Source organism: Zonotrichia leucophrys, chromosome 3 (genome assembly GCF_028769735.1).
Source record: "Zonotrichia leucophrys gambelii isolate GWCS_2022_RI chromosome 3, RI_Zleu_2.0, whole genome shotgun sequence".
Lineage (NCBI taxonomy): Eukaryota > Metazoa > Chordata > Aves > Passeriformes > Passerellidae > Zonotrichia > Zonotrichia leucophrys.
Genome location: NC_088172.1, coordinates 19252551 through 19271194, shown reverse-complemented (window position 1 = coordinate 19271194; position 18644 = coordinate 19252551). Strand labels below are relative to the sequence as shown.

The window sequence follows — 18644 nt, the reverse complement described above, 5'->3', positions numbered from 1 at the left end:
GCTTAAGTTGAGGGTCAGGAACTGGTACTAAATAGCAAGTTGTAGGCTACTTCAGTGCTTATGCTCATGGCATTATTTTTCTCATTGAGGCACTATTAATTAGGCTGGCTAAACTAAGCAGCATTAGAAGTGTTGCCAAGATACTCATAGAGGCATTGGGTCTGCAATCAAAACCAGCTATTAGAGCGTGCTGGGTGGATATGCTGCTCTGGCCAACAGCCCCATTGCACTTTGGATTGTGTTAGAGCTTATCAAATAGAGACATCAAATTAGGAACATGTTTCTTGTTGGCATGTATTTTAAAAATCTCAGACATTTAAACACATACATATGTATACATATATATGTTTATGTTTGTTGAACTCTATTGAGTAAGTTTTTAATTCTCTTCGTTCTCTGTTTTCCAATCATTCCTTTGTGGCCTTTTTGAAAGATAAAACATATATGGCTAAAAGGAATTGCTTGCCTCGCCAGCAGTGCTTCAGAGCACTAATGATGTGTCTTAGAGAAAGGAAGAGCACTTAATGAAATGGGACTAGGATGCACTAAACATGCAAGAGTGATTGAGTCCTGTAGTTTAAAGGGAAAGAAACAACCAAACCAGAAGTTCAAAGAAATGCCATTCGTGTAACTGCAGTTTGATTTTATCTAGGAAATAGTGTCATTCATTAAAAATTGTTATGCAGATGGAAAATAAACCTTCCAGTTAATTATTCTTTTATGTAGTAGTCAGCTGAAGAAAGAGGAATGTCTTTAAATATTGTGTAATATTGCTTGTTGCACACGTGCTCTGCACATTTAATAAATACGAACTGCATTGACACGTGGTACTGTGGGTGCCCTCAAACCTTCCTGAGGATATCCAGCTCTTTGGAGGACTGCTCTGTCTTTTAACCATGTTCCTGCTGCCTTTGCTCACTTGCCATTGTGAATATCTCTCAGGGACAACTGTTGCTCAGATAAGATTTGAAGGAGAACATCAATATTTATAACTTTCATACAGTTTGGCAGCTACACACTGCTTTGAGGAACACATTTTGGCAAGTATTTACTTTGGAGTGTTAGGACAGATTGGGATCTCTTCTGCAGAGTGTATTCCTGCTGTGTTTTCACAAAAGTGTCTTTAAGTGCTTTTCTAAGCTTCTGATGGATTTTTAGTTTAGGCATATTAATAAATATTTAGAGAAAGGGCTACATTTGTTTTAAGGTAAGAATGGTAATGATACAAAAATGCAGTTATGGATCTTTTGAGGACAAGGAAGGATTAAAAAGCATTTGTGGCTATTTTAATTGGAATATAAGTTTTTAGGGAGCTAGAAATATGGAATTACTGAGAATTTTACCTTTCTCTTAAATTTTCAACTGTGTTATAAAACACTTTTAATACGGGGAACGGTGGAGGAATGCCATTCTGACTCAAAAATGCCTTTGAAATTCCACATTCAAATCTGGTGCATCTTTTACTGTCGAGTGTTTATAAACTTTTTAAAGCTCTATCCTTCTTATCCCCTAAAAGGAACCCATGTTTTGGAGGGAAAGCACATTTGTTTCAGATGTGGTTTATTTTTCTGTGACACAATGTGTACTGAAAGATTGATGCAGAAGTGCAAAACTTGGCACTTAACCTGATTTATGATCTTGACCACTCAAAATAAGATTGAAACCCTGTATTTTAATACAGATTGATGAAACTGCTTTTGCCTTGTGTCCTAGTGAGATGCCTTACTGTCCCTTTTTTGTGTCAATCTGAGTAATATCTGAGTGACATTTAGAGCACATACTCCATCACCTAAATAAAAAAAAAAACCTCAAGAAGAGGTGCTAATTTCCTAGAAGGGATTGCAGGTGATGAAATGTAAGTGGGTATCCCAAATTGACAATATCTTCCAGTTTCCCCAAGGTGGCAAGACCGTGGGGGTGCAGGCATGCACACATGCTGTGAGTGGGTGAGGTGCAGGTGTTTGACTGCTGGGTCAAACTCCCTGTGCACTCCAGGGGCACAAAACTCACTCAAAATTGGAGGAGTCTGTGCAGTTTTGATCAAGATGACTTGTGTGTGAAGTCATTTCATTCTGCACAAATCCTCACCCCATGAAATGCCTGTCTGGAAGAAAGGAAAGTTTCTGTAAGAGCTCCACAACTTTCTTAGCAATGCCTGCATCTCAATATGTTTTAAATGATCCTGTGTCAGTCGCCAGCTGCTCCCAGTGCCTGGGGTTGGCCTGACTTTCAGCTTGGCCTGTTTGATGGTTGTTTTGTCTTGGGGGCCGCCAGACGCCCGTAGCTGGGGTCAGGGAATGGTAGCATGCTGCCAGCCTGGTGTGCCGCGCTCTCACGTGGGCTGGGCTGGGCTGGGCTTTTCCTCAAGCAAAGGAGACCTGAAATGCTGCCCAAGTTTCCTTAGTCCTTCTGAAACTGGGCCATAGAACAGAGGGTGTTTGAGGCTGGAAGGAAAGCCTGCCTGGGGGAGGCTGGTTCTGTAACCTAGTTGGTGTTGGTGTTCACTGCTGAAGACCACCTTGTCAGCCCCTCTTCATCACTTTTCTGGATCTTGTTCTTTAGAGGTCTTCCTCTGTATTAACTTCCTAATGAGCCCTGGTGTGTAATTAGGATGCTTTTAATTACTCTGCTTGGTAGCCTTGCCCCATTAATGACGTTAAACTGGCACTCTGGATTTTGCTAGTGTCTATCTGCAATGATCTTTAACAGCAAGCTGTATGGATTTTTTTTTTTTACATGCATTTTCATTTTAGGTAAAATACAGGTTATAGTTTGTCTGCATGTGAAAATGAAAACAAAATGTTTGTTCTGGTACAGATGTGAAGGAGATCTGCATAACTAATGCCATGCAATAGGTTTAATTAGCTCACATTTCGAAAGTGATTATAGTTATTCCTCATCATTTATCATGCATATATGTGAGTTATGTGAATATTTTCTGAAATGCAGTTTTTTCTTTCTTTCAGCCTTTCTTCCAGCTTGTGAAGTTACGGAAACTTGGGCTTAGTGATAATGAAATCCAACGGCTCCCCCCAGAAATAGCAAATTTCATGCAGCTGGTGGAACTTGATTTGTCTCGAAATGGTAAGCTTCAAGGTTAATTTGTTTGATTCTATACTGTGCTATGATATGGTCTAGAAAACTGTGTTAGTAGGGTTTTTGTGTCTCAGAAATTGTTACCTATGTCCTACAGAACACTTTCTTGTCTAATTCATGGATTTACCTCTGGTTCTAGAGGGAAGGAGGGAAAGAGGAGAAGGGTGCTTGTGGTATAAATACAGTAATAAAATAGTGCTTGGCTGTAGTTCTGTTTCTGAGAGCCTGTTTTATTTTTCAATTTAAAAAGTGCTTCATGTGGTAGTTTCATATGTGTATCTGTCACAATGTTGACTTCATTCCCCAAGCTCTCTGAAATGCCTGGCATTTAGAGATGGAAAAAAACAGAAAAAAAAGAAAAAAAAAGAAGTTGAAAAAAAATAAAGCTGCTTTCTGTCCTAAAAAAAGGACTGCCTGTGGGTTAGAAGTCCAGTTCTTTATCTCTGCTTTGGTCTTTACCTGGGATTAGCAAGAGGCAGAGTGCTGGTATTTCTAGTTGTACTTTTGGAAGAAGAATCAGTCTGTTTGTCAACTGCAAAGATAAATTCAGAAAAGAATGCTGGAGAAACTACCTTCTAAAATGTGTTGTTGGAAGCAACATGGGTTTATTGTTTGCTTGCAATGCTTGCTGTGTATATTGTCCTGCATTGTGATGAAGTGAAAACAACTATTTATTTTCTGTGGCCTGGTGAACTTACTAGTTTTACAAGAAGTTCAGGGGCTGCTGGGTCACCTTTAAGCAGTCTTTTGACCCAGTGATCTAAAACCAGTGAATCTGTGTTACCAAATTAGAGCAACTGTCAGCTATTTTTGCTTCCTTACATGCAGTGGATGTGCTCAAAATGCTCTCTCAGTTGTGATGGAAGGGGTGGGAGCGATCAAGGTTGTGTAACCTTGTAAATAAATGAGGGTTGTAATTGAATATTCAAGAAAATAAACAGTGTAACAGGGAGCCTTTTTTTCTTGATGGTTTAACTTCACATCGACTCTTTGTGACTGAGAATATTGTTGGTACTTCACCTTTCTATAGCATATTTCCTTTATTTGTTTTGGTGCTTTAAATTCTATCTCGATCTGATAATGTAATTGATGAAGCGTGATGAGTCTCCAGGCAATTGCTGAAAAATTTCTGTGAACCATATAATTTTATGCACATTTGGAAAACCTTTTAAGAGAAGAAAACTGGAAAAAAAACCCAGAGACTGAAGAGACAGATTAGTTAGAACATTTTAGAAGTACATGAACATTAGTTGATGTGGTATTTGGCTACTGAGTTTGGCTGAGTTGGGTGCTGTCAGTGACAGACCTCATACAAAAAGAAACCCTCTGTTGGCTTAGTAATTCTCTTTGCAAATGAATAACTAGTTGGAAAAGAGCTGGTGGATCAGAGCCATGTGAACTCTTGTCAGCCTGGCTTGGAAGCTGGCTTGAGAACTGAGCTGTAACAAGAGCAGATGGTGTGAATGTTTATGGCTGGGTAGATGCGTGTGTCAGTAGAAGTTACTGCACAGGGAAGTATTTTTTCCAGTAATGGGTTGAACTAATGCAGGTGGCAGGGAGCTGTTCCTTTCCTATATCCAAGGTTCAGTGTTAATTACCCATTTTATGGCATTGCTTTCTTTTCTCTGTGGTTCATTGCAGAAGGTGACTGATACCATTTCCCTCTGCTTAATTATGTCACAGTTACTGCATGACTTGACTTTTCAAATTAAAAATGCACCGTGCAATGTGGTGCAGGGGGGCCGTGGTGGAAAATAACTAGTCTTACTTTCCACTGTTTGGCCATTTTTATGATTGTCTCATGGTTCTCCAAATCAAAAGGCATAAAACACCATCTGGGGTGCTTCAGGGGGAATTCTCACAAAAGGTTTTTGAGCTTTACAGTACTTTAATTTATTGGCTTTGTATTTTGAATCCACCTCCCGGTATGTCTCATTCTAAACCTGCCACAGGTTTGTCCTGTTCAGTTCTTTGCACTCCAAAAGGTTTTTCTTTTTCTGACTGCCCAAAATTACTTAGGAAAAAAATAGGAACTCTTCATATTCCTTTCAGGCAGAGAAAAACAGCTCTGCTTTTCAAAATGCAGTATGCTGCATGAATAGGAGAGTGTGATGGTGACATCTGAGCTTGGGAAATAAGAGATCATTGTTCTGTGTTTTTTGTTGTTCTAGTTGTCTGGTTTGGTGCACTAATTGCCTTCAGTTCTGGCCATTCTGTTTCCTCAAGAGCTTAAAAATGCAGATATAAATTCATTTAATGTTCTCTCCATGGGAATAGCCTTTTCTGTTTTAATCTCTCATCACAGAAGGAGGAAATGGTTTTGAATAAACTGAGTATTTCCATTTCTGCCATAATAAAATGATAACATGTCTTCCTTTCTCCTAGTTTATAACCCTTTGGCCAACATATGAACATATGGCTTCACATTTGAAGCCACGTGAGATGATGTGTGTGTCATAGGGATGGACTTGGGTGCCCTTCCAAGCTGTGGTGGCCAGTTGTGCTTGGAGCAGCTGTGGGGTGCTGAATCTAGAGGAAGGATCAGTCTCTGCTGATCTCTGCAGGTAGCTCTGTGTACGTGTGCCATACAGCATTATGTGCCATGCAGGTAGCATTGTTTTGTACACACCTGGGAAGGGTCCATAGGGAAATTCTGACACGTGTCTCTCTTAAACTCTCAGGTGTTCTAAAATGCCCAAGACATGTTAGTATATATGTTAAAAATGTGCTACAATAATAAATTCTTTAAGCAGTTTCTTGGTTAATGAGTGACTCTAGAACTACAAACATCCTTCAAAGAGATAAAACTAAAAAGTCTTGAGCAGATGTAAATTTGATGCTCCCTGTGTATGTGAGAGAAGTCTGGGGAAGGTAAGGATAGCCTCAGTGGTGCATAAGGAAAAGCATTTGGGAAGGCTAGCAGCCATATATTCTTAAACTTTTCCTGGAGTATTTGCATGTTGATGCTATTTCTCATGCCCTGGAAGGCCCATGTGTTCATGCAGATTTTCCTAGGAAGCATCCCTACTGTGCTTTTCTAGTCTGGCTGAGGCTGTTATTTGTGCTAAGGTTGAAAGGATGAATCAAGGACTGGAATATAAGAGGGCACAGAAGCTGTGCTAAGAAAACAGCATAGTGATGGTGAACACTTTGAAGGTTATTTGGCAATCCAGTTTGTCTCTGCTTCTTGGTATCAAGTTGTTCAAAAAGCTCATGTGCTCATTCTAAGGCTAAAGAAAACAGACACGGTAGGATTTCAACAGTGCGTGCCTGCGCTTTTGACTTGCTGGCAAAGCATGTCTGAAACTCAGGAGTGTTCCCTGAAGAATCTTCTGAGATAGAAACTCACTTGGCTGACTCGCCAGGGTTGATCAAATCTTTTCCTGGATTCTCATACCACAGGTGAATTCTGTGAAGACGCTGGGTCACTGAAGCATTCTTGCTTGATCACCCTAAAGCTTGGGTAGGGCTCAGGTGCTTTGCTTGGAGCTCCAGTGCAAGTCTTTGCTCTGCATGAGGGAGGGGAGGATTCTGCTCCAAGCCCAGTCACAAGTGCCCGTGTGCTATTTTGTTCCCCACAGAACTCAGATATTTCTCTCAGGTAAGTCCTGATAGACCCTGTGATTTATGAAGTGCCGTCTCCAAAGACAGAAAGATGTGCTCAAATGTCAGCAGTTCTTTCCTGGTGCCTCGACTGGATCTTCATTTATCTTCCCTTTCTTCCAAAGGCATGCCCTGTGTTTCAGATCCCTGTGAGCTGTAGCAGGTTGCTATCCCGTGCTGCTCATCCCCCAGAGATTTCCTTCAGTGACTCCATCCCCCCTTTTCTTCTTGCACAACCCCTGGAGGCCAAATTCTTAAAGCTTAGGGCCCTGCTATCCCGGGTTCATTAAAATGTTAATGGCTTTTCTTGTTCTGTAGCTTCTTCTGGACAGGAGGGGCAATGCATAAAGTTTCTGCAGTTAATTTAATGCATGCTGATATTTAGGATTATGTATACTATGCATGTATGCTGTATTTTTGCAGAGGTGGTGCAATCCTTTTTAGTATCCCTCTTCTCCAAGAAGAGGGGCATTTTTTGCCTTTGACAAATAATAAATCCTCCAAGCTCCACTCATGTGTTTTTGTCATGATATTGCATGTTCCTTAAAATGCCCTGAAGCTGTTAATTTAACTGTTGTATTCCTACTTGAAAGAAATTTCTATCCTGCACACGCTTTCTCTTAACAGGTGTGCTGTGGAACCCAGGCCTTTTGTTCTTAATGTCATACACCTTTCACAGCCATTGACAGATTGTCAGCAGCTTGTTTCATTCAGCTCTTTTAGCACAAAAAGAAAATCACTGTGAGCTAAGATAGTAGGAATTAGGCACTGGAGTGGCTTTCCTATCCTTCCCAGCTTCAGGAGTGCCATTTGAACCGTCCTGCTGTCCACCCCTTTCTCTGGTGCAGGCTGACCCTGTTGCTTTTGTAGGAGAGGAGCTTCTTGCACTGCTGTGTCTGCCTGTGAGTTGCTGTCTGTTTGTGATCAAAGCCTGGCAGGCTTTTCTGCTGCTCCTCTTGCTTCCATTGAATGTGTATACCAAGGACTTGGTGATGCTAGCCCATAGCACTGGTAATTGCTCTGTGCTGGCAGTTTTGCACTGGCTGTCTATAGTGACTTTCCAGCTGGCAGCTGGTAAGGGGACTCAGATGGTGTGGTCTTCTGTGGAAGTGGTCTGTAACCTTGCAGTTTGGTGTTATGATCAAACCCCAAGACTCAAAATCGTGGAAAATATGCAAGTGTGAGTGCAGTGGGAGAATGAAATAGTTTTTTATCTTATTGGTAGATAGGTTATTCCTGTTCTGTTTGCTGATTCAGCTCTTGGTGGAGCTGAGATCCATTACTTTGTGAACTGAGAAGTGATGGCTTTTGCTGTGGCACCTGCTGAGGAAATCTCTGTGTGGGCACATCTTGTTAAGCTTTATTTGGCTCTGCATGATGCTTGATACCAAACTCTCAATATGGTTCTTTATTATGATGACCAGTAAGAATAATACTGTTTGTTTAATGTGTACAGTTCCTATTTTATACCTACCATAGAGATGAACTCTGGTTACATGATATATTAGTTGCTACCCATTTTTGTAGTTTCTGATTAAACTGAACTTACAACAGTATTGATAGTGTGCTTGTTCTGGATACAAGTCTTGAGACATGAGAATATTCTCATTTCAAAATCCTCTCTCCTCACAGTTGCCATATGCTGTCATTTATATGAAAATAATTACAGATTTAACCAAAGATGAACATGCTACTTTAGGATTACCATAACAGTAGAGATGGTTCCTCACAAGCATGTCAATAATCACTACACCGTGTGAGGAAAGACTACATTGCTGCTATGCAAGGTCTGAGCAGAGTCCAAGATTTTGGAAGTCAGTCTCTAGAAGATCAGTATTCCAAGTGCTCCATGACCCTGATTCTTAAGTTTTCCTTGCTTCCAAAATGGATCACAGTTGCAAATTTAGAAACTTATATTTTGTTTTGTCTTCAGCTCTCAGGGTGCTTGGAGAACTCTGCAACAATGGTATTTAACTGTCCTACTTTCAGCTGCAGACAATTTGATATTTCTGCTTTTTGTTTGAAGTCTTTGTTCTTTTTAGTCATTTTACAACCTGATTGAAAGTCTCTTTAGAGATCTTGGTCATCATCAGGACACCACATGCATTGTGTGGTAGATAAATTTTATTCAACAAGTAATTAGAAGGCCAAGTGAGTAGGCCTTGCTGAAGGGTGATGTAGAATCTTTGCTTTGCTGTCTGAGACTCACCTCGCTTGTTTGTAGCAGCGCCTGCACATCAGTGCTTCCCATTCTTCATTCAGCCACCTGCTTTCCAAGGTGTGCCTGTCATCTGTACTGCAGGATCCTTCTCTTCTGCCCACAAAGTGAGCAAGTATTCCTCTTTCCCTCTCCCGCACTGAAAACAAGATAACCAATGTTTTTTCAAACTAGATATTCTGATGAAAGAAAGGCTTGAACACTTGTTTTGGTTCAGCCTGGGCTGGTGATCCAGCTGTTGTACAGTGAAAAGATAAGCTAAGTAGGGAGAAGCACTTTTGAGTCTTCTGACCTTGTCCCGCAGCCTCACATCCAGTCCCTGGATTCTGCTCTCTCATCTGGCAGCTGCTGCTGTTGCTTTGTGCTCTTGCCTGGAGTCTGGCTGTCCACCTCTGCTGCATTTCCACAGCATCTGAGCAGAGACTTCCTCCATTAAATCCTCTTCTTCTCTGCCTGCCACCAACTGCCTTAACATCAATGTGCTGGTATCGGTCTGGTGGTGAATAGCACAACCCAGGATGCTGAGAAATAGATGGGAATTGATGCTTTCTTTCTCACGGGACAAGGAAAAATCCTGAAGCCAGCAATCTGTGCTGGAAGTCAGTATAGTTGACAAATACATCTTTTTTGTTAACATATGCAACTCCTGGTGTTGCTTGTTTGCCTTCTGAACTGATTGGTGTGCAAGTGACTGCTTACAGACAAACAAGATTTGCTCTCCTACTCCTGTATGGACTTGTCTTATCTGATACAAGAAAGCATCCTGTGAACGCAGTTGCTGCAACCCTGGTGTGTACACCTGAAAGTGATGGAACACCCCACCAGAGACTGTTGTGTTCTGTATGGTGGTAGAGTAACTTAAGTCTGCATATAGTAACTGCATGTAGTCTGCATATAGTCTGAATAGTAACTGGTTTTTGGTTTTGTGGGGATTTGGGGGATTTTTTTGTGCTAATGAAAGCAGAGCAGACTTGGAGATAAGTTTTTGCTCTTTTAGATGGCTGCTTGCTAACAATTGTGTTGCATACTTAAGTTTTGATTTTTTTTGAGTTGAGCTTTTTTTGACACATCTGATTTCTTGTGACACACCTTTTCTTTATATTATCTCCCATTTCTCCCTTGAGGTTAGTTTAAAATTTGTGCTTAAAAACATCATCACTTTAATGTCTTACACATGAGGTTTAGGGATTGATGTACAAAGGAGCAGATTAGGGAAGAAAGAAACACCTCCTGCAAATTACTTTTGGACTCTGGAACTCTGCACAGTGCCTCAGACATGTAGAAATTCTTACTTACTTTGAAGAAGTGATGTAAAAGCGAATCTGATTTGTAAATCTGTCACTAAAATCAATTTGATGTCAGTAGGCTGGAGGAAGAGGAGAGCTTTATATGCAGCAGGAGAAGTAAGGTGAGGAGAGAAATTACTGGACCATGTCCTTGTGCAGGGTTTCTCATCAAGGAGAGGGAAGAAGCAGCAAGTGGTGACTGTGATTGAGAAAGAGAAGATAAATGAAATCTCATGATAGAATAATTTAATTAGAGAAGTCTAGAAGATGTTATTTTTAAAAGGATTGCAGAAGAGTGGATTTTTCCATCATGGCATGTTCTCCCATATTTAACTGTTCTTTCTGATGAGACTTTGCTAATGTATTTATGTGTCTTCATAAGGATCTAGCAATCTAGATAGTGCATCTAGCAATAGTGCCTTCATACAAAGCTAAAGGAAAGTTGTGGAGAGGAGCAGGAAAGGTTGGAGGCAGAAACCTTAGGCCTGCCTCAAGTGTCAGCTGGAGTGTTAAACATCAGACAGTACATATAGGAGTGACATAAAATAAAAACTTAATTTTCTGAATAATCTAGTTTAGAGATGATAAAATGGTAATCTGCAGACAAGTTGTTAGTGCTTGTATTCACAGATTTACTTGGGTTTCAGTTTCCATTTTATTGAGAATGTAAGATGACATGACAATGAAGTTAATGAAGAATTATTCTGGAATAAATTTCTCTCATCCACAGCTTCATAGGTATTCATAGAATACTAGTTTTCACAATTTTTACTTACTTCTCAGACTAAAAGTATTTAATTCCTGTTATCCTTGAGGTCCATGGTGGAAATTCTTATAAAAATATCTCCATTAACTCTTCTGTTCAACTCTTGACTGGCATGTATAAGTGAAAAGGTAGAATACATAAATTTGTTGTCAAACTTGGGCTCTTGCACCTAATTCACCTGAAACTATTTTTTGCCTTGTGATCTGGTCTTCCAGCTCTTCCCTCTCCCTCCCCCCTTCTTTTTTCCTCCTGTTTCAAATTTACAGCTCCTGATCTCTGTTCCTGCTGCTTGCTGCAGCTGAGAAGGATAGTCTGTTGACTTACAACATGCTATCTGTTCAAAAATCCAGCTTGTTCTTATGTCCCTGCAGTTTTCTTTCAAGTAACATGTCCAATATAAATGTATATGTGAAATGCTGTTTTGTGAGGACTTTGTCCCTGGTGCCTCAGGTGTTTTGGAAAGGGATGTTTCCAGAAGCAGTGAGGAGGAGAAATGAGACATGTCTCTTCGGTTTCTTGTTAATTATTCAGTAAGGGATTTACTTGAGAAAATGCAACCTGAACCTGTTGGTGAATTTTCCTTAAAGCTTTAAAGACAAGTCTTGAAAGAACTTTACCTCTTGTGTGTTGTATATCCTCAGCTTCAGAGCCTGAAGAGGAAAATGTTACAGCCTGTTAAAAGAGCCACTTAATCTCAATAGACTTTGCAAGAACCACATGACTCCTGTCACATTGTGCCCCAAAACTTGTAGCACTTCATCACAAGAGGTTGATTACTTCTGACTTCAGGGCTAGTAGCAGAGCCTCCTGGTTTTAAAAAAAGGGAAACCTGTCTGATCAATGAGAATGTCATGATATCAGTATGGAAATGGAGGGAGAGGATGAGTAACCTTGCTCCATCCCTTCCCCCTGCAGGATCAGACCCTTGGGAGCTGCATTTGGGAGGGTGCAGAGATATGGTGGGGACATTTGTGTCACAGCAGCCTGCTCAGCTGGGCTTTCCAGCTGGAGAGCCCTTCAGAAAGACAAACAAATGCTTGCAGCACAAATTCCCACTTGAAAGGTATTTGACAAAGTGAGCAGTTTCCTTCCATGTTTGGTAGAGGGAGGAGAGGTGGAGAGCAGGGCTGGAAAGCTGAGCTTTTCCAGGAGCAGGCTTCTCAGGGATCCTTCTGAGAAGGTGGGTGGCACAGAGGAGCCCCCCTGGAAGTGACAAGAGAACCTTTAGGCTCCTAAATCACTTGAGCATTGTGGTGCTTAATGCTTCCATGGACCTTCGGTGTGTGTGGGTGTATGTGTAAATACCATAGTTGATAATGTATATTATATATGAGAAATAATCTGTGTATTGAATTGGGTGGGTGAGACCTGATTTGTTGCTGATTATCTCTCCTGAGGGGTAATGCTGCATGGATTCACAGTCTTTGAGTCTAGAATGGGCTTCCTTGGGTATAAATTTGGTGTAAACTAATCAAATGTTAAATTACATTTATGAGTTACTACTAGTTGCTAAGCAGTTAAAGGTGTTTTATGTAAAAGTACTGTATATATACCTCTTGGTGGACTTTCCACTATGACCAGGTAAATCTGTTCTGCTGATTCTGGCTGGGGTGTATGCAGTGTGCCAGCTCCTGTGCTCCTAACACACAGTGCTCTGTGTTGCCTTCATAGCTGGAAAATATGACTGCATCCAGTAGTTGCTCCCTCAAGGACTCTTGAGCGTGGTAAACTCTCCCTGAGGAATGTGGGGCATCTCTCATATCTGAGAATTCAGCAAAGTTCTTGCAAAAATACTTTTTTGACCTCTACCCTTATACTCGAGAGTCACTGTTTGAGTAGCTCTGGTCTGGCAGCCCTGTCACAGCCCAGGACTTTCCTGGCCATTGGTGTTGTGATATTGATTAGGTGTTGGAAATGTTGTTCAATGTTGTAGGATGTATAAAGGGTGCTGGCTGCACTGTGTAGCCTTTTTGTAGATGGAATATTATCAGTTCTTGAAATTTAATATGGAATGCTGGAAAAATGTGCCCTACAAAAATTTTATCAGTTTTAAAATAACCCTCCCAGCCATTAGAGGAAGAAAAGTGGGGGAATGTGGATTGACTGATGTAACTGTTGTAAAAATCTTCAAAAAAAAAAAAAAATGGTGGGGGGGGGGAGAGGAGAAAAGGATTATCATCAATCAGAAGGATTTTTCGAAGTAATTTCCTTATCTAGGCAGTACAGAATTCCCTAGTGTCAAATTTACTTCTGAAGTTACTTGTACAGGGCTTGCTAAATTGTTAGCAAATTCTTGTGCAAACTGTAACAATAAACAGATAAACATCAGAAGAGGTGCTTTGAATGGAGAGGGGGACACATGCCCTCTTGTATACATGACTGCTGAGTCTGATTTTGATCCACTGCTGCTGCCACAATTTCATTTCTGCTGTCAGTGTATCTGTACTGTCACACGTCACAGGGCTTATGTTTGGTTTATGGCTGTATTATTAGCAGTGCTGCACAATCTGCATACCAGGACATCTGGGGCAGCGTGTAAATGCAAAGCATTCATCAGAGTGTAGCATTAGAAGAATCCTAGATATTTAAGTAGGATTTGAGCTGGTTATTCAGCAGTGGCAAGAAAAGGATTCAACCTTACTGTTGCTGATACTGGCAGGTACGTATATGTTAGTGTCTGTAACAAAATTGAGTACTCAACACTACTGGTGAAAGGTTCTTAATCCATCAAGAGACACAAGGACTTCTTTATATATTTTAATATCCTCTGCTGCATTCCATTGATTATGTCAGTGGTTTTATTATGGACCGTTATCTTCTCTGCTACAATGATCACTCATTCATTTTGTCATATAGTAAAATGTGCCTCTTCTTTTCTCTTCTGAATTCATTTATTCAATGCAATGTTACACTAATCTTCACACATAGTGATGAAGTATCTTAACTTGTGTTTTGCTTGAGAAATCTTTTTAAGATGCTTGGCAATGAAAATGAGTTACATTTCAACCTTTTTGAATTCAGTAAATGTATAATGATCCTTGCTTCAGAGAGCTGCACTGAATTTTTGTCCATCCTTTTGTCCATATTAGGCAGAAGAGAGAAATGAATAGTGAAAAAGAATCAAGTGAGGGGGATGCACTTTACAAAATCAGAGAATGGGTAATATTGGAAAGGATCACAGTGGGTCATTGATCCAACCTCCCTGGTCAAGCAGGATTGTCCTGTACCACAGGATTGCATAGGATTGTGTCCAGCTGATTCTTGAATATTTCCAGGGAAAAGATTCTACAGCCTCTCTGGGCAACCTATTTCAGTGCTTGGCCACTTGCATAGTAAAGATGTTTTTCCTTATAGTCATGTGGAACTTCCTGTGCATCAGTTTCCATCTGTTGCCTTTTGTCCTATTGCTTGGCACCACCAAGAAGAGCCCGGAAACATCCTCTTGACACCCTCCCTTCAGACACTGATAGACGTTGAGGAGATTCCCTCTCAGTTGTCTCTTCTTGAGGTGAACAGGCCCAAGTCCCTCAGCCTTTCTTGTAAGAGAGGTGCTCCTGCCCCTTAACCACCTTTTGGAGCTGTTTCAGGAGCTCCCTGTCTCACACTGAGGAGCCCAGAATGTGGCACAGCTCTCTAGGTGTGGACTCACAGCTCACTGAGTTCTCTGTCCACCTGTCTCTGTCCTCTGTCCATTTGTTCAGTCTGCACCTACTGGGTTTGCCTACAAGGTTGTTGTGGAAGACAGTGTCAAAAGCCTTGCTAAAGTCCAAAGAGACAATATCCATTGCTCTCCCCTCATCCATCCAGATAGTTGTTTCAGTGTGGAAGGCAATAAATTTCGTCAGGTGAGAATCCATGCTGACTATTCCTGATCACCTTCTTATCATCTGTTTGAAGGGATTGAGGTGAAGCTGGCAGGCCAGCAGTTCCCTTCTTGCTTTTTTTGTAGACTGGGCTGACATTTACTTTTGTCCAATCCTCAGACACCTCTCTTCATCCCCATGACCTTTCATGAGTGGCCTGGCCATGGTGTCCACCAGCTCCCTCAGCACACATGAGCGTGCACCAACAGGGCCCTTGGACTTGTGGAAGTCAAGTCTGCCTAGGTGTTCTCTAACCCAATGCCTCTTGTCCATGGAAAACTCTTCCTTCCAACATTGCTTTACCCATGTCTCCTGGGTCAGAGATTATGTGAGAAAAACCCACAAAAATGAAATTTCTCTTGTTTTTGCTGTGTCTGTTTGCTGTCTCTTCTTTTTATTGAAGAATTTTGGTCGTGTAGTGACTTCATAGTCTGGGAAAGCACATTTTATTTTCAGAACAGATTCAGTAATTTCCAAATACATCTGGACTATAAGCAGTACCTATACTGTGTTTTTGCAAGTGGTATCTTATATATATTGGAGTAATTTTTTCCTTAGCGTAGGTGATTGTTGGCTTTTACAGATAGTATCCAAGACCATTACAACAGGAAAAGCATGTCAAAATAGTTTTGTTGAGAAGGCATATTTTCTGGGTTTTGTAGTACCTCTTACAGAAGTACAAGAGAAACTATTTGCAGAATGGCAGTGAAACTGTATTTCGGGAGAGGAAATCAGTAGCATGATTAGTTTTAGAAATTTCTTCATTGAGGATTTATCTTCTGCTTTATATGTTATATTTTTATGTATATATAATTTTTTCCCCAAACAAGTTAGCATAGTTATTTTTACTTTAGCTTTACTTTTTGTCGTTTGCTTGCTGGTTTGTTTTTAATCAGTGAGAATGATTGTCATGCCAAAGTGTGTATCTCTGTGGGAAAGGATTCTGTGTGTACATAAATGCATTCAAAGTTTGTGGATGCTGGCTTGGTTGCACAGAAATAAGTAATTCTTCATCCTCAGAAGGTTTGAAATAGAGATGCCTGTTCCAGAACATTTCCAGCTAGTTCCCAGGGAAGAATAGCATGAAGACTGGATAGTGGATGACATTTTTTACTTGCTGTTGGTTAGCCAAGTTCAGTGTCCATATTTGTTGTTGCTGTAATGCAAGATAAAAGTTCCAGTGTCTATTTGACTAGGTTTAGATGAGATTTTAGGAAGAAATTAACTGCCGTGGGGGTGATGAGGGACTGGAACAGGTTGCCCAGAGAAGCTGTGGATGCCCCATTACTGGAAGTCTTCAAGGCCAGGTTGGATGGGGCTTTGAGCAACCTTTCCTTAGTGGAAAGGTGTTCCTGCATGTGGCAGGGGGTGGGACTGGGTGATGCTTTTGGTGCTTTCCTACTCAAACCATTCTGTGATTTTGTTCTGAGTTGGGAAGCATTCAAAATAGATGGTTTCGGTGAGATTACTTTGCAAGAGATAAACCTGGTGAGCAGGTACTTTCCTCTTTTCTGCGCTTCTTTCTCCATCACACCTCTTTTGGGGAGAAAATCTGAACAAATTTCATGGGCATTCAATTCTGAGTTAGTCAGGTAGGTAGGAAAAGAACTAATTCTCTTTTTTTTTTTTACAATGTATTTAGGTCATACATGGCTGCTGAGGTCAGTGGAAATAGCCAAAATCTTTGAAACAGAAGTCCAACCTTTACTTAAAATTTTAATTTTTAAAATTACTTTCAAAATCAGTCATAAAGATTAATTTTGACATTCAAGGAAACATAAATATTTGTTTAATTTTTGCTGGATCTCAGTGACAGTAAACAGGTACTTAATCAGAAGACTCATAGCCTATTTGTGGATATTCGATTTGCTGTAAGAGGGCCAGAAGACAATTTTATTTCTAAGATGTACTTGACGTGACCATATATATGTGCTGTATTGAAGTTCCTTGAAAAAAATCCACCTGTTTTCATGTACAAATATCTCTGTTTACTTCCTGGCAATCTGAAATGGTGTAGTTATGGTAGTACTTATTTGCAACCTGTGAGTGTAAATATAATTTTTTAATTACTTGGCTGTGGTGTAAGGGAGGTTGTTTCTGCTCCATGAGTGTAAATTGCATGTGGAGAGACTTGCACATTCTCTTCTTCCTTCCACTGTTTTCCTTTCCCATGTTCTTTCTTCCACTACAGAATGTGGGCATGTATTGATCAATTCACCAGAGGTTCAGATTATAACTGGCTCTTTAGGGCAGCCCTAGCATATTGGTTGTCTGATTCTTTTGATGGGCAGAGTCTGATAAAGATCAGTCCAAGGACAGGTGAGTAGTAGGAAGATGAACGTGGAGCAGGAGGGGGAAATGAGGTGAGAAAAGCACAAAATGGGTCTGCTTCTATAGTTCTGTACTTGGACAGGGAGCAGTCTTGCATGTTAAAATGTCTTGAAAGATACCAAGATAACACCTTGCAGTAGTGAGTTACTTACTGACATTAAGCAATAGTTTCAATGCAGATGCCATACAGTTACTGACAACTTTTTCCTTTTTTTTTCTTCTGCAGATATTCCTGAAATACCAGAAAGCATCTCATTCTGCAGAGCACTACAGGTAGCAGATTTCAGTGGCAATCCACTGACTAGGTAACTTCACCTTCTTCTTGGTATATGACATACCAGAATTGCAGTCCTGCTGTAACAATTATGATTTTACATAAGCCCTTAAAAATTGTGACCCAGAGCGTTTGCCTCTGGCAGGGACTGCAGCAAAAGTTCAGATTTAAAAAGTGATGTGCATCCTTCTTTGGGTGGGGATGAAATTTGTTAGCCAGCCAGAAAAATCTGATTCGGTAAATCTGATAGTCTATAAAATGATTTTCATTCCTTTTCTTAAATGCATAGCAAAACCATGTTCGTACGTGGGAAAGATACAGCAGTGGTTAGAGGGAATCAATTGGCACAAACCCAGGTGCCTGACGATTTGGAATAGGCTTTAGATCAGCTGCTGCAGATAATGGCTTTTACTAATGATTAAAGCTTGGACTAGCATTTCATCACCCTGCCGTCAATTGGGACACAGTGACATGCAGTAACATGAGGCAGAAATGTGCTGTGTTTGTCAGTGGCTGCTGAGTCTGCTGCCAGCCTCTGTTCTCAGCAGCTGAGGTTTTGGGGTTATGCACACTTCTAGTATGGAAGAGGAGTTTTGTTTACATTTCTCTGTTCAATTTTCTAAAGAATTTTGAATTTGTCTAGTAAAGTGAGGGTGGAACTGGTGAAGAGGAGGTGATTTGCTAGTTAAAGCCTTTGAATACTATTTGGAGAACTATTTCTTGAACCAGCCGTTGCCACAGAGCTGCTTTGTGATGCTGAGCAAGTCACATAAGGCAGAGTGTTCACAGTGGGTGCTCAGTGACCTGCTTTGCTTTGTACTGGGATACTTGCAGGGCTGGCTGGCTTGCTGGGCTGCTGCAGTGCTAACAAACAGGAGTCTGTAAGAGCTTAAGCCGCTCCAGTGGTTTTGCAAGACTGCTTCTCCCACGTGTACAGCTCAGATTCTTCAGAAGTGTGCTTTGAATATTGCCCATAGTGCCTCCTAAGTTCTCTGAAAGTCACATCGCTGAGCATTAAAGGGACACTTGTGATCTTAATCCCCCTGGCTCTGTAGCCTATTTATATAGTGAGGATAATAATACCACAAAAATCCGGCAAAGCAAACTGAGGCTGAACTGATGTTTGGATACACAAGTGGTGAGGGTCACTGAGCAGCTTTTTTCCAGGCATCAGTTGCAGTGTATAAAGCTCAGATCTGTGTCTCCT

General features: G+C 40.8%; 1 protein-coding gene across 1 annotated transcript in view; it reads left to right on the top strand.

The window, feature by feature from the left end:
* LRRC1 (leucine rich repeat containing 1) overlaps window positions 1-18644 on the top strand; it is a 69545-nt gene that overhangs the window by 12656 nt on the left and 38245 nt on the right. Inside the window, exons 2-3 of the mRNA XM_064707568.1 lie at window positions 2967-3084; window positions 17390-17468. Coding sequence (XP_064563638.1) covers window positions 2967-3084; window positions 17390-17468 — 197 coding nt within the window. The remainder of the gene's footprint in view (window positions 1-2966; window positions 3085-17389; window positions 17469-18644) is intronic.